Source organism: Chelmon rostratus, chromosome 5 (assembly GCF_017976325.1).
Source record: "Chelmon rostratus isolate fCheRos1 chromosome 5, fCheRos1.pri, whole genome shotgun sequence".
Lineage (NCBI taxonomy): Eukaryota > Metazoa > Chordata > Actinopteri > Chaetodontiformes > Chaetodontidae > Chelmon > Chelmon rostratus.
The window spans coordinates 24,862,542-24,879,308 of record NC_055662.1 but is presented as its reverse complement, the minus strand read 5'-3'; the positions used below and the strand labels follow the sequence as shown (position 1 = coordinate 24,879,308).

The following is a 16,767-nucleotide window of genomic DNA, read 5'->3' as shown; positions in this document are numbered from 1 at the left end:
CTGCAGACTCCATTTAAAGTTGCCGTCTGGTCTGACAGGTTTGTGTAATGTGTAATACTGCTGCAAGCAAACTTGGAATAAACAAACACACTCCACTAAAACTCCAATAATACTGAGTAATGAGCGAATGGTGAGCAGTGAAAGTCATCACACAACAAAGCTTGGTAATGTCTCTCTGTACAGTTTTATTTACATGATACTATTCTGTCGTAATGCTGGATAGCAAGATTATATGTAATACATAAATATCAACACAGTTTGTTGTTTTTTCATTTTTTGTACAAATTTGCATATAACTAAGAATCAGAAAGGAAAAACTCAAACGGATACATACAGTTGTCTTTTAAATGAAAAACATCCTCACGGGGGAGAAAAATGGGGGATTAACACAAGTCACAAACATACATGGTATCAATGTGTCAGGCAGCCATGAAAACACACTTCTGCACAGGAATGTGCACATGCACACACGCACGCACGCACGCACACATACACACAAACACACACACACTTCTCTACAGTGCTCTATAGCAGACACACAGACCAATAGCTGTTAGACAGATGAGAAGTTACATCTAATCTTGGTATCTATTATTTTTCATAAATCTAGCTCTGGCATGCTCCTGTAGTTCTGTAAACATGTGCTGATAAACCGGGTAGCTCCACAGACAAAAAGGGTTGGGGGAACAAACACACCCACACACACTGTGCTCACATCAACGTTCTGTTAGCGCATTAAAAAACAAAACAAAAAATAAAATCATGGTTCACATACCCTAATTCCACAAATGCACTGAATACATGCGCTAACGTCAGTACAATATCGATGGAAGAAAAAAAGCTAATAAAACATAACAGATAATTGTCTCTCAGCAAATAAAATGTCTGAAACCCTAAGTGAGTGAGGCCAAATATTTCTGAAACACTAATGCAGATGAAGAGTAACTCATGCATTTATCCCATTCATTCATTCATTCATGCCCCTACAATATTGTTTCTTAAATTCACTGACCAGGCCTGCCAGGCAAGGGTGCCATCTTTCCTCTCAGGCCACACGTCGGCGCACCGCCCTGCACCAGGCATCTGTGATTACAATACGAGCGCAGACCAGTTGGGGAACTCCTTCACCCATCGTGTCCATTGAAAATGTTTAGACTCAGTGAAACGTGGAGTAATTTGTTTGTCCCTGTCTAGCATGATACCTCCAGCCACAATGGAACAGCCTTTTCACAATCAAACCGATCAACAGAGACATGCTGATCAGAGGGTCACTGAGGCTGACTATCAAGATGATCCATTGTCCTGCTGGGGTCAAAGCCGATGAAAACAAAGTAAAAGGGAAGACAACAAAGCTTAACACAGCAGCTGTGAGGTAGGTAAAGCTAGGAAAGACAGAGACAAGGTAACAAAGCCCCTTGTGCGTGGTGGGGGACAGTTGTACGGTTCTCCAAACGTTGACTGACTCCAGTACCAACGGAGCACAGAACAGGAAGTTCAAAGGCTGAGGGACACAACTCGTGTGGACTGTTACGCTGTGTGGTCTGAATGTTTTAAAAGACCTGCCCGTGTCTGACACATGGCGAGGTCCGAGTAAAATGGTTGTCAACGGTTTGGCACAAATTGGCGCCTGGTTTGGGTGAGAGAAGCACAGCATATCCTGGACAGTTAGCCTGGGCTGCTCTTAATAAGACAATACATATTATAGAAAAAAAAAGAAAAAAAAAAAAAGGACTGAAGAGCGGCAAAGTCACACCACAGAAAATAGGATAAAACAAACTAATGAATTAATCAAAAAAGGAGAAAAGTGATCATTCATGCATCTCCCTCAGACAGGATCTTTTCATTTTTTTCTTTTTTCGTCATTTTCTTGAGGTTGTAATTTTGTAAATCAAGTCCTTTCAATTCTCACTTAGCCTCTCATGCCAGTGCTCATTTCAAAAGGTTCACACTCATACTCCAGTCTTTGTCAAAGGTGTTGTCATCGTTGCCGCCACTGCTGCCGTTCTGTCAAATCTATATTCTCTGGATCTTGTCGGCCACCACCACAGGGTTCTCTTTACGGATCTTGGCGGCAGCCTCGGCCTTGTAATCGTAGGGACAGTTGTGCTTGTCGGAGTACCGGTGGATGCCACAGAACAGGTTGCCGCAGCGACAGTCAAATCCTGGAAGCACAAATGTCAGGGGTGAGAGCTAGAACAGGAGAGGTGGTAAAACAAAAATCTTTCCACCCAAGACCAGTAAAACACAACCATCACAAGCTGAATCCTGACAGGTGCATCAGGTGCCCCTTCGTGTCCCCCATGCTCACCTGTAAGGCCCACCCTTTTGCGGCACATGAAACACCTGTTCTTCTTGGGTTTGGGGGTGTCACCCTTGCTATCGTCACTGCTGGAAGAAGCTACAGGAGTTGGGCTAGAAGCAGCAGGCTGGCTTACAACTACATATAAAGAGAGACAACAGGGAAAAAAATGATAAGTCATGCTAGGATTAATTAGCCATTATCTGATATCTTTAATTTGCAAGAGCAGCAGATTAATGAGTGCTGTTCATCATGCTGTAAGACATGCAAACACAAGTGAAACTGTGCACTTTTGTCCCCAAACGATAGTAATTTTTATGTTCCTTATCTCTAAATTGCCATCTCTTGTTCTTGGCAGAAAATAGTGCACTGCTCTGAGAAAGCCTCTGGCAGGCAGCATCAAATCTGAGAATGCCCTCTGGTGTAGAGGTATTTTTAAACCGGTTTATTTTTAGGCCCCCCTCTCTTTCTTGGAGGCTGTAAGTAAAACCAACTGTTGGGTTTAAGGTGTGCAGCGAAGCATCAAAAATAAACTGCGGCCACATTGGGTCCTACAAGGCGATGTTTGCCTTAAGAAGTCTGCATGGAAGCAGCCATCTGCGTGTGTTAAATGTCCACTTGTTTATGTCTGCTAGTCTGTCTGTTACTACAAGTGTGTTTATGCGTGTGTGTGCGTGCTTTACCAGGTTCTAGGGGTTCTGGCTTGTCCTCTCTCGAGATGCTCATCTCTGTCATTTGTTGAGTCACAGGAAGAGATCCTTGAATAGTTCTGAAGGTTAAATAAAATGGGGAACCAGTCAGCCAGCATTTTACACATTCTCCAATTCAAATAAAGTTCACCGACAACTTCAAACAGTCAAACAGAGCCAGTACTGACCTAGACATGTCTGGTGAAGAGGCAGGGGAGGCATCAACCTTGGCTAGACTGGCTTCTAGTCTCTGGATGGCTGAGGCCTCTGAGGTAGGACTAGCAGCTGAGCCTGGATGAGAACACAGTGAACTCCATCAGATAACAAATATTTTTGTGTGCACTACGGTGTATTGCTGAAATTAAAATCTAACTAATAAACAATTAAAAAATCTCCTCTGTAGACTTTAAAGTACCAGGTCATTTCCCTTTTCAAAGCTGTATTCGAGATAATCTCTCTTCCCTTTTGCAACGTGTTTGTGTTGCCTGAAACAGGCTGTCAGCGTCACATTGTGAGAGAAACTTCAGTGTTTGACCTTAGAAATGTCTAAAGGAGTGAACACCCACATAACCTTGAACACTGTAATGAAGGAAACAGCTGTCTTTCATTACACAGAGTGGAAAAACAGAGGGGGGTGCAGAGGGAGGAGAGCTGGGAAAACACACTGACTGGCCTAAAACTGGTGTGTGTTTCAAAACAATGCCTACACTTCCTGATGTCCCTCCTTATCTCTAGCTGTAAATATATATAGGTTGAAGTATGTGTATTTGTTTACATCAGGAACTCGGGGCTGCTGAGATCTTTTCTGAAATCAATTCTTTCTACTTTTTCTTAGAAACAAACAGAATGTGAACTGACTTACCCATAGGGCTGAGGGGGCTCATGCGGTCGCTGCTCTGCTGCCGTGTCAGGTGTTCCTTATAGCATACGGAGCACATGCCATTGGTTCTCGGGTTGCCATAGAAACCGCAGCCTGTTGCACAAAGCATGGGCACCGGGCTCTGGTTCGTCTCTTGGGCCATGGCTGACAGAATGAGAGAGAATGCTTATTAGACTGACAGGCACACTGAGCAGGCATTTTTCTGCACCAACACAACGGAGAGCTAAAAATATTTTCCATCGCAGGACATATTTCCCTGTACAGGCGGTGCCGTCCTGCCAATCTGGTTCCAAAGAAACTTGTTGGGCCGAGTGATAACAGGAGTCATATTATGAAAATTCGAGAACAACATGCGGGCCTGTTTAGACTCGCCCTTTAGCCTGAATACAGTAATGACCGCTTCTCCACAGGAAGTCCAGGGAACAAACAACACTCACTGTGTTCTGTTCAGCACCTTGGCAGAAGCTGGACTCCGTTCTGTCCCACAGCTTTGTTTGCGGTTGTGTCCCCCTTTCCTCCCTCCATTTCCTCCCCCACAAACCCCTTTTCACAGCTCTGAGAACAGTTGCTATGGTTCTTCCTAACATTTGACCCACGAACTCTCATTTTCATATCTGTCTACCGCTTTAGGAAAAACGTCATGATTATCATATGACTACAAATGACTGTTCACAATAACTAACACTCCCTCACCAGAGTGTTCACTTCCTCCAAATATGACACACAAAAAAGTTCTGACTCACTGGCAGTGTCTCAGTCAGTAGCCACAAAAGGGAACAAATATAAAGAAGATGAACAAAGATTAACAAAGTAGGCCGACAGTTTCAGAAAGTACAACACCCCGAAATGCTCTGCATGGTTTTTGCCCCACAAGGCATTTCAAAACTTCCTGAATAATTGCCCTGCACATATACACTAGCATGCACTATGTGCGTAACTTGGCAAAAACGTGCAGGCCCATGACGTTGTCGCTCTGCTCCGCTGCAATGCAATACAGCAGGAATTTGCGTAATGGGAGGAGCTGCCTTTGAGGCAACAGATTACAAACACCTTGATGAATGAACAAACAGGAAGGCCTAGATTAGCTGGGTAAGAGGCATCCTGTCTCCTAGTCCTGCCCTGACCGGTTTACAAATCATCATATCAACTGATACCAGACCCCCCACCGCTTGTAGAAAAAACAAACAAAAAACAAAAACACATCAAGCAACTCCCAGTGTACACGACAGCAGTACCGTATTTCCCTTGTAAACAACCTTTGGCCCTTTTGTGCTGTGACATGGCAGCTGTTCGCTCGCGTCGGCGTGAAGCTCGTATATATTCTGGTCACGGACACAAACAGGGCAGGCGGGCTTAATGTTCCAGGAGAGGTTGGCAGTTGTTTCAGAACGTCCTGTCAGTTCACTCGAGGTGCCCCGACCTCACCAACAAGTGCTATTAAATTCTGATACCTCCCAACCCCCCGCCCCATTCCTTCCCCTGCATGTTATCACTGACGTGTCAACAAAGGGTTTCCTTGGAAAAGCCCACAAAGACCTTCTCTCGCTTCACGTGTCACGTGTTCATCTGCTGACTGATGAAAAATACCAGACAGGGCTGAGCTAGAGGTTGGTATTTACTCCTGTGTGGCTTAAAAAGGAATTTTTCTTTACGCATGATCATCAGCATCTTTCTCCGTTTGGACTGTGGGATTTGAGCTACACATCCAGACCTCTTGCACTTGGACGAGGTTGAAAACAGTTCCTCAAAGGAAGGATGTCTATTTAAGCTGAGACCACATCTCATCTGAGAACAAACACAGCATGAAAGATACATCATACAACAAAGAGTGCGACAGGGCCCGTTAACAGACTAACCATGACTGTTGACTTTCTGACACAAAGGAACAATGGACTGTGTGGCTCAGCTGTCAAGTTTAGGCCCAGCTGTCAGACAAACAGCAGGGATGTTAAACCTAACCTTTACCGAGACCTGTCACAAACAGGCAGACGGTAAAAATCAACCCACGTTTAAATCTGCCCAGCTTTTAACCTCACGTGGGTACACTTCACAGCTTTACATGTTTTAGGATCACAAAGGAGGTCTTTCTGAGAGAAAAGCACACATGCTATTCACAAATATTGTTGTACATCAATGGCTTGGGGTACTCATTCATACACCTTGATTAATTAATAGCTGCATCACCGTTTGTGAGCAAAGAGAATACCTGTTGTTGTGAAATACTACTACTCCACATCCTACAGGGTAAGTCAGGGGGTTTCCAGCAACGGGCAGATTACCAGACAGTCATTCACCGCCAACTTCCTTTCACAAAAACACTCACGGCAGTGAAATGAGAGTTTGCCTTATAAGCCATGGACAACTGAACCCAGCTTGAAGAACATATGTGTGAAAATCTGCAGCAAACAAAAGGGGAAGACTTCGCTCCTGTACCAGTCGCAGGCTCAGCTCATATTTCAGGCCCTGCTGGGCTGAAAACTACTGAGTCACACTGAAGGACAGAACAGAAAGACCCCTCTGTTGTTTGCTCACAAGCAATAAATTATTCTTTTAGAAAGGACAAAGTGCTGCTTATAATGATCTGAGGGCAGCAGGAAGGCAACAGCACTGATGTTTTCTGAAATAACCCACAGTCTAGACAGTGTGGTCTCTGCTCCCTTTGTTTCTTTCTTCCTCCTTTGTCTACAATCTCTCTGCTTCCTGTTTAGACATCGTTTTGTAGATCCCCTTTCCCGCAGCGTCTCAACTAACAACCATTTTCTACATGTTTACAACGAGGCAATGTGAACAACCTCCATTATATAATCGCTCTTAAGTACTTAGAAACGACTTGGTGGTGCCACATAGCTCTCAACACCGACCCAATCCCGTTTCCTCCGAAAGCTGAAACTACTGCAAACATTAGGCAAAGCTGTGCTGGCAGTTCATTTAATATTTAACAAAATGCTCTGTAGTAATTTCAGAGGATCTCTCTCGCTCTGCTTGCCCATTCGGCTTATGAATTTTCTATTTCTAGACAGGAATTAGCTGGCTTTGGTTCCCCATCCCCCAGCTCGGGGCAAACAGAAAAACAGAGACAGCAACCAGCACCAGCTAGCTCCCTCTCCTGTTTTCCTCCTGAAAGCAGACCGAGTCACGTTTGAGGACTTGTGATATTCCCACTCAGGAGGAGGAGGAGATAGCGATGGCGGCGGTGTTGGTGGTGACAACTTCGGCGAGCAAATGACAAAAAGGCTTGTTTACCACACAATACCATCACGCACACACCACCTGACCTTTCAATCCACAGTTAAAGGTCGCCATGACCGACCGTCAGCTTAGTTAAACACCCCCCCCCCCTCTCTTTTGTTTAGCTTCCCCCCCTTTACCTCGATAAACTGAGCTCACTTCAAAATTCATCCTTGTTATGAAAAAAAAAATAATCCAAGATCATCACCTGCTGAAAATCGATGGAGCTTCTCGCGAGACGACAGGGAAAGTGGTCGTTTTGTCCTGGCAGAAAAAAAAAGGTCGAGGGTTTCACGCCCTGGTAGCGTCCTTTTATATCTAGCGGTGTTTCTGTGGCGCTGTCCCCCGTGTCAGACAGGTTTCGGTGGGTTTAATTCTCCCTTCCTCGCCCTCCTGCCTCTCTTTCTTCCTCTCTCCGTCTCCCGTTCCTTCTGGATGGATGTTTGTTTCCTTCTTTAGTAAGAGGCGTGGCGGATGATGTCACGGGTACAACAACGTGTCGCCATTGGCTGCCCGCGGAGCCCCCGAGCGCTACAGTTCTGCGCGGCGGATGGTGGGGGTAAAAGTCTGCGCATGCGCAGTCTCTTTATTACACATCTATTCGTCATCCTCCTACAAGGCCACGAATCTTTTTATTGAGTAATCCACATAAATGAATGGATAAATGAATACTCGTGCTGACATGACAGACTTAAAAAAAAGAATTAATAAAAGCATGATTAAGAGGATAATCACTTGGGAACGTCTCCCCGTACAAGATTCCATAGCTATCTGTGAGAGGGGACTAGTTCGTTGGTAAAACCGTCTCCGCTGCCCCTCCTGCCACATAGTATGATTATATCTGTCAGATGAACAAAACAAGTGCAGATTTATAACATGAAAGATATACAAGTCTGTTTGTTGGGAGGACACACACACACACTCACACACACACACACACACACACACACACACAGAGGCTACTTACTGTGTTGACATTGAGAGTGTAAACATGTTTTCTGGGAGGTAACAGCAATAACAGCAATGTTCAAGCAGAAGAGCTGGGTGATACTACAAAATCTTTATTGGTGTAGTTATCACTTACTGATAACTATGTATTTTTTATAATTAAAAATGGTTAATGTGCTATAATATGGGTTAGGGTTAGGGTCAGATTTAAGAGGTGAACATATCATTAGGTTGTTTCTGAATATGTTTTCATTAATATTCAGTGATTTGCCAAACTTAAAGGACTAAGATTAAGAAGGAGGAAGATTAAGGAGGATTGAATGGCAGAAATGTTATAGAATGCTATGTTTTGATTGACGCCAGTACTGAGGGTCTTGTGCTGATACTTTAGGTATATTCCCCCAACCCTAATGAGGACCCCTCACTCACATAATTCATTACTTAGCCCCTAATCTTAACTTTAACATTCACAACCAAATGCCCAAACCAAACCCTCACCCTGTATGTAACCCAAACATAATTCTAACCCTAATACCAAAACAAAATGTCAACCCTCTAGTAGCTGTTTGAAGATCTGGCCCAAGTGAGAACAGGCCAAAATGTCCTCACTTTGGAAAATGTCCTCTATTCTGAACAACACACACACACATACACACACACACACACACACACACACACAGAGTTGGGAGAGTGTAAACATGTCTTGTGGGAGGTTACACGAGATAAGAGCTGAACAACACTAAGAGATCTTCTTACATCTGTTGGAAAATGGTTGTGAAATTCATTGAGGTCACCACTAGAATCAGCTGGTAAACAGCGCTGTAGCCATCACTGAGGGCCCCAACGCCACGTCCTCAGTATTGTTCCAGGGAATTTGAGGGTTTAAAACAGTCTGAGAAGGATTTTATAGTTTAAGACAAATTACTCATCGTGAGCTCTTAAGAGTGAGTCCAAATTCTTGTATCCGTGTATTTTAGGCACGGTAAAATAAATGGATTTCACATTTCTCTGCTGGAAGTACATTCTGACATTGTGGGCAACGCTTTGATCTAATGCCAAATACACTATGTAGGGAGCTACATTCAGCAGAATCTCTGTTTTAATAGTTAAATAAATACATAAAAAGTTGCAAAATAATTGTAATTTTTGGTCACAAGTCAAAAATGTAAACTGCAGTACTTTGGACCTTTGGCCTAATTTCTAAAATCTTGGCTACGGCCCTGGTGGGGCTCATGAAACTCAATGATGTATAGTTTCATGACAAGCTGAACAGTCGCTGAACATCTCAAATCAAACCAGTTTTCCTTTAGTCTGCTGTTTTTAACACCAATAGCCACCAGATATGAACCACTGGTCATGTTTTTGTGAAATATGAAAACATGCTCACTTGCTGTGTGTCATCTGTGCTGCATAGTTTGCCCTGCAGGTCTAACAAGTCCCAGCATATTCCCCCACCTTGTCAGTATAACGTCACACACATCCCCAGGCACTCCAGGCCACGCATGGCAGAAAACAAACACTCCGGGTAGGGCTGCCTGGTATTTGTGTGTGTGTGAGTTTGAGGGAACATGCTGTCATATGGATTCCTGGAAAAGCAGAAGGCTATCAACAGTCTGGAAACTGGTGTGTTTGCTCCAGTTCAAACCAGACTCCATGTGGAAACTGGTAAAAGTGTAGTGTAGTGAAAGTAAAAGTAGGTGCTGATCTTCCCCTAGCTTTCTTAAGGGGAATACATACACACCCACACACACACACACACTGTTCACATACACACATACACACACATGCCATACAGTTAATGAAAGTAATAAAAGAGAAAGGACTGGCATATCAGCTATTACACCTTATAAAGATATTGTTGCCCGTTGTAAACAGATGTTACTGCACATATCCTCATTGTATGGAAATACTATTTCAGTTCTGTATTGTTGAGTGTGGTGATGGTGGTGGTGGGGGGCAGTGTTTTGTTCAGTTTAGTTCAATAATGTTATGGGTTTGTTTATGCTTACACAGTTTGCCTCCTTGTAACAAAAGATATATACAAACACATAGAGGACATAACGTCTTTATTTCACAGCCTGAAACATGGAAGGTTTAGTTTTTTTCTCCTAAATAGGACGACTGACATAAACTATTTTTATTTTCTATCAGTGTAAAATTGTCTTCCACATTAAATAAATCATTCACATATTTATATTTACAATGCAGATGTCCATATGTCTCATTTGAATAAAGTCTGACAAACTTGTCTTCCGTTAGCTCTACCTTACTGTGTTGTACTCATCATATCTCACAAAGTTGTGTTTATTTATCTATTTAATTATTTAATTATTTTTAATAAAGACAAGTAACTTGACAATGTTGCTGGAAAAGTTTTGTCTCTCTTCTCATGAACAGTTGACTGAGTCGAGGAGGTCCTGGCATCATTGATCATTGATTAACAGGAACACTCAGGGAATATTTGCTTAACAACAAGCCTTGATCATCTTTAGTCAGATTGTTAATCCCTGATAACTAAAAGCCAGTTGGTGATTATTATCTGACTCACCAGAAATGTAGGATGTCTTATGGTTATCTGAGTAATTTACAAGCCCTGCAGTGGTTCTTTGTCACCATGTGGAGTGAATAAAAGAAAAAGGAGTCATCATTATCACAGAGGGCTTGAGCAGCACATTCACACATAATTTTCAGTAATGTGTTTGATATCACACGACGTTAATGGTGCTCTTCACAGAGATCCGCTTTGATGACAGCGAGTTCATTTGCATACAGTTTACAACCAGTGTGTCAGTGGAGGATCCTCAAAAAAACAGAGGCATTATTCGCTGATTAAAGTGACAGTGTCATTAAATAATGTAATCAAATGCTGGCAAAGGGGTGAAACACTGACAGCTACTGAAAGCCACTGCAGATGTACAGTCTTGCTCACAGAATGGTTAGTCAGTTGTGAATAGGGCTTGTGAAAACGCATCATGTTTTATGCAAATGTTTCTCCATGTATCGGACACAGTAGTAGTAGTACTGGCCCCTGATTGTACAGACATAAGCTTTTCATATGTGAGTAAAGAGAGCACAGGGAGGGAGGGGGACGGCAAGGGGAAATCTGGTCTGTGTTTTACACTGAGGTCTTTGTGCCTGAGTGTTGTGTTAATGCAGCCCTGTACGAAGAAGCAGAAAAGAAGGAGCATGTGTATGTGAGATGTATGTCTGTTTAGTATGTGAAGGTTCGTGGGTTTCAGTGAGGGGAGGGGGCAGCTGAGGAGAGAGTGGGGGGTGTCGAGTATCATTACCCATCCCCCTCGCTGTCATAGCTTGGCTTCTACGAGCGTGTGTTTGTGGAATAGTGTGTTGCGTGTGGGTGGTTAGGTATAATGGTGCTGTTGGTTGTACTGAAGGAGGGGCCCTATAATTATTTTCCACGACCATGATGCACGCACGTGAACGGCTGAAAGTGACAATGTTGCCATGACAACAGATGCATATTTGCAGCTATGCTTTTTGTTGTGTTTCAGTCCGTGTGTGGGGAAGTGGGGGTGTGGGCGGTGAGAGGGTGTGAGGATTACTTATGTGAATCTGGAACAGCCTGTCTGTAGTTACTAGGCAGATATTGGCCCACACCAGACACCCGACACACACACAGACACACACACACACACACACAGAGGCACAGCTTGCCTGTGTCTGGCGTCGGTGTGGTGAGACTCTGTTGATAAAGGGGCTCGTGGTGGAAATGGCAGCTTATCCATTTACATAAGCTGTGTGTGGGGTTTGATAAGCTCTGCACTGAGGTTGACTAAAACCATTGCCTCAAAACTTGATCCCCCACCCTGCTCTGTCCACATTCAACTTCATGTGCAGCCCCTAAAGTATATGTGTGTGTCGGTGTGTGTGTGTGGGTGGGTGCGTGTGTGTGTGTGTGTGAAGGTAAGTAAAGGAAAACATTTCACGAACAGAGGGTGCCTGTCTGTGTGATTCTGGGGAGATCAGGGACAGCTTTGTTGTAAATCCTGGCTACTTTCAGCCATTTACACTGCTGTTGGTGTAATTGTTGAGGAAACATGAGGTGAAACCTGGAGGGAACATGTGAGGCAGAACACATATGTGCAAAAGTGTCAAAAAGCAACATATATAGCAGACTGAAATAAAGTAAAGAGCGATAAAGCAAGAGAAATAAAGAACAAAAATCGTCTGGAATGAATGTGATCTGCTGATTCAGCACCTACTGACCAACCAGTCCCTCGCTTGTGCTGCTACAAAACTTGTCTGCATCTCTCATGAATGTGTTTCTTGTTATACTGTAGGCTATCTGACCAGGGAGGAGTCCCCCCAAATTTTCTCAGCACACACTGTGTCACACACTGTCGAAACTCTCTCCTTTCTCATCCCTCCGTTGCACAAACAAACCTCACCGTACATGGCTATGTGGACAATCATGGAACAACATGCTGTGTGTGCATGTGTGCGAAAGTGTCATGCGGAAAGTTGCACGCAGGTGCTGCATATGCATGCAACAATGTGTTCATGTTGCTGTTAGTTGCAATTAACATTTACATGCTGCTGTGGGTGGGTTTGTCCTTTGCGGCTGATATATGAGACTCTGTGTACACTGCATGCCTGCGTGTGGTGAACAAATGTGAGCCCCTGCATGTGAGTGTGCGCATGTGTGTGCGTGAAAGCGAGAGTGTGCGTGTACATGTGTGTGCAGCAGATGTCCTGTGTTCTGTTCTGTTCTCCAGACTGGCTGGTCTTTGTTGCTGCTCCCTCGTGCAGACGGGCTTGGCCACGTGCTTCTCTGTCTGCAAGGACAAGCCACGCCTCCACCGCTTTAATCTGTCAATTACAGCGGCCAAGTCCCGCCCTTAACAACACCCACAGTCTGACAGGGTCCGCCTGCTTGCCCGATGACGCTGTTTTACTCACGCATACTTACCATGCTCCCTTTTTCTCTCTCACTCACACCTACTCTCTATCTGTAGCTGTGCCACGAACATGGTCGACAAAATTGAGCAACACACTTCCTCCTCTTCCGTCCATGTAAACCATTTCTTTCTAATATTTTCCCTCTTGCTCTAGATAAATATAGGGCTGATGTTTCCTTCCTGAGAAGTTTTCTTTCTTCCTCTACTTCCATACTGGGGCAACAGTCGGCTCTCCTCCTCAGAAACACCCAGAAACAAGAAGGAATGTAGTGAAGAGGAAAACAAGGGAGGGAGAGATCCAGCTGGGCAAGAACGAAGTTTCGAAGTAAAGACTTGTGGGTTTATGGTGAAATCGTGTTCCTTCTTTGGCTGTTGTGGTGTTAAACTGGGATGAAATTCCAGCAGCAATATTTAAAGTAATATGTTTTTGCTATAGTCTCTCTTGAAGTGAAAAACAAGTCTCAGAAGCAGTCAATCATCCCAGGCAATCTTCCAGGTAAACGGCCTGTATCGCATCGAAACTACACATGATACTGTGTGCTGCAGACGTCTTTAATGACTAGTCCATGGATGTTTCATTTTGAATCCCTTTGGCGAAAATGTGTTTACAGTCTGAGTCACACCTGATTAACCTGCACTCCCCTCTCAGCTGCCTCCTCTCTTTGACAAAAACAGCCAGGTTTTGCCCTCTGGGCCACAACTCCCTGCTGCTTTGCGTTCAGTGTCAACAGTTGTGGAGCTGAGGAGACTTTATTGCTATGCAAAGTTCACAGTTTGATGGTTATCGGCAGAGAAAGACAGGCAGGATCAGTCATACAGTCAGTGTTTGTGCGCTTGTTTTGACTGTTATGGTGCACTAAAGGAAAAAGGATGAAAAAGTAGACTTTTAAACTTTGATCCCTCTCTGACCAGGTAACTGGTAACTGTGATTTGAAGAACTATGTAAAACTTTGTGGATCGTTGCTCTGATAGCCCTGAATGGATTTTATGCCTATGCACCAGTGAGAGTTGTGGCCATTCACCCATTCGTCCCATTCTTGTGAACGTGCTATCTCAAGAGAATCTCAAGAGAATTTCATGACATCTGGCACAAATATTCTTGGACCTGAGGATAAAGTTTTGATGTAGATTTTGGTGGTCGGAGGTCAAAGGTCACTGTGACCTCACAAAACATGATTTTGGCCACAACTCAAGAGTTCATATGCTGATTATGAAAAAAAAATCACACAAATGTCCCATAGGTTGAAGTGATGATATTTTAAATGCAAAAGGTCAAAGGTCAGCTTCACTGTGACATCATACTGTTGTGCAGAAACTCCTCTCTGGCCGTTATTCAGCACCATACAGCACTGAAATGGTGATGAATCTTGGGTGTCCACCTTGAAACTGTGCTGATTGTACTGTACTTCCATCTCACCAAAAAACACACTTTATGCATTTTATTAAATTCCGTCAGTCCTCACTACATATGTACATACATACTAATTAGTCTGGACAGACATGGATGTAAACGTAACTTGACGGGCTCGTGGAGGCGTATAATCGTGAGGCAGAAATTCTAGTTTTTCTAATAACTCTTCATATTTCTGTTTGCAAAGCGACAGTACAGTGCCTTCAGACCTCACTACACAGGCTCCATCTGAGTCTGTGTTGTTTTTCCTGTTTCTCTAACCTGCATTAGGGGGCTCGGAGCATGGTGACAGACTGATCATCTGTTACAGAGCTGCTGTTTGACTCATACAGTACATGCAGGCCCCTTTGCAGCCTTTTATCACGCCAACCGCAATGTGAATCACAGTCTAATGCCTACACACTGATAGCCGCCGATGATTTTAGTGTTTCAGTAAACAAAAATCAGCTCACACACACACTCTGTATGTACAATCATTTCCTGCTCACCAATAGGTACACTGAGGTACTGGAACAAAAGACAGACACACATTAACTTTTGATTAGATCTTCTAATCTCTCTTTTCTCTGCCCTCAAAGAATGTTATTTCAAATAAGTAAGCACATGTCAGTTCTATGCACATTATGTTCAATGATTCACAGCGAGGTCTGTGAATGATCTTGGCAAACAAAATTCCCCCCAATAGTTTTGGGTGGTGGCTGCAAAAATCTCACAGAGAATTCACAACACCTGCATAATTTAAAACAAAACTATCCGCTGCTCTAATACCTCAAGTAAGTTTGTTTGGTTCCTCTTTTTTAATGTGGCTCAACCTTTAATTTTGAGCACGGTACCCGGTTTCATCAACCATTGAGCCTTTAATACAGTTTGGTCGTCTGTAATTTATTCCCTGGCAAATCATTTAACTGTACAGCAGTGATGTATCCATTTCCAGTCAGATGCATCTTGCAGTCTGTTTTGATGCCACTCTTAGCTCAAGTGGCCTTGACGACCTCCCTCACCTCTCTGTCCGATGAGTCCCTCCGAGCTGCATCTAAGTTTAGCAAGAGGAAACTGATATCTTTCCCTACTCTCATTACCCCCATACGAGTCGATGATCATGTACGCAGACCTGCATGTCAGTGACGCTGACGCACGTGCACGTACAAACATACACACACGCAGAAAACAAGCCAGTTAAAGATAAAAATAATCTTCACCAAGACAGAAGTGGCTCTTCCTCCAGAAACCAGTACAGAGCAACAGCGCCCTCTACAGGTCGATTATCATAAAACTCACCTCTACGTCTCTCTTTCATATTGTTTTGTTATGCAGAGTATGTTTGCCTCATTTTTCAGTCTTGTTGCCATGACACCATACTCACGCATACATGAGAATGGTGAAATTTTTTAAAGTGACAAATTCCAGAATTTTTTGTCATTAACTCTGATATTTCACATGGTCACATGGTTTATTCTGCACACACATGCTACTCACCACAACATTATTATGCAAGCACATTCAGATGGTTGAATCAGACAGTCTGTCTACCCAGACAGACAAGACTGAGACAGTATCTGTGACCTATTTTATATTCTTCACCAGCCAGGATGAGACGCTATGAGACACCCTGTGAAATGTCCGCCTTTGCTTTAATTTACCTTCATAAGATAAAGACAAAGCAATGGCTGTGTAACCAGAATTCACACATAATTACCATAACTGTGATAATAAGAGCTCAGTTAACAGGCTGACTGATGCTGTAGTTATTTCTCCACAAACCTGTGAGACACATTCAAAGAAATAAGAAAAATTAAAAGCATTCAAAGTAATGATTGATCAGGGGTCACTATTAAATATTTTATTTACTATCTCACTGCTGCTTTACATGCTATAATGTTTTACTGCTTTTAGCCATAGAGGCTCATTCACAAACAAGGAGGACGTCGGTCGAGAACAGACACTAAATATGATAGCTAGAACTAAGTGATGGGCATGTGAATGAACGGACTCAGGAAGACGTCTGTACTCTGTTAAAACACAGGAGGACATTCAGCCCCATGAGGTGAATGTGATTTTTGAATGTCACTTCTCAGCGAACCCAAACAGTTGAGTCATCTGTTATGATGCAGTGAAAACAATCTGTCAAAGAGTCCTGACCATCCTGCCTGCTGCTCTCATGACCCTCCTGTTTTTGTCTTTTCACACACTTATCTAGAAGACTCTCACAAACACACACACAGCTGCATAAAGGCAGTCATAACTGTTTTGAATAATTGATCGCTAGTGAAATTGCGTGGCTCTAGGGTTTCCATGCTGTCATTGTCCCTGTTTCGGGTCGATGGGTGGCGAGGAAAAAGTAAACTTCTCATGCGAGTTACTCATCATGTACCAGCCCCTCAACACACGCACGC

General features: G+C 43.5%; 1 protein-coding gene across 1 annotated transcript; it reads right to left on the bottom strand.

Moving 5' to 3' along the window:
• Positions 1-165: 165 nt before the first annotated feature.
• zfand5a (zinc finger, AN1-type domain 5a) lies at positions 166-7,536 on the bottom strand. The gene is made up of 6 exons (XM_041936777.1): positions 7,305-7,536; positions 3,851-4,012; positions 3,177-3,279; positions 2,983-3,068; positions 2,309-2,437; positions 166-2,162 (listed from the first exon to the last, which is right to left on the bottom strand). Exons 2-6 carry the CDS (start codon positions 4,008-4,010, stop codon positions 2,014-2,016), a joined length of 627 nt encoding a protein of 208 aa, XP_041792711.1. The 5' UTR covers positions 4,011-4,012; positions 7,305-7,536; the 3' UTR covers positions 166-2,013.
• Between the last annotated feature and the right edge of the window lie 9,231 nt (positions 7,537-16,767).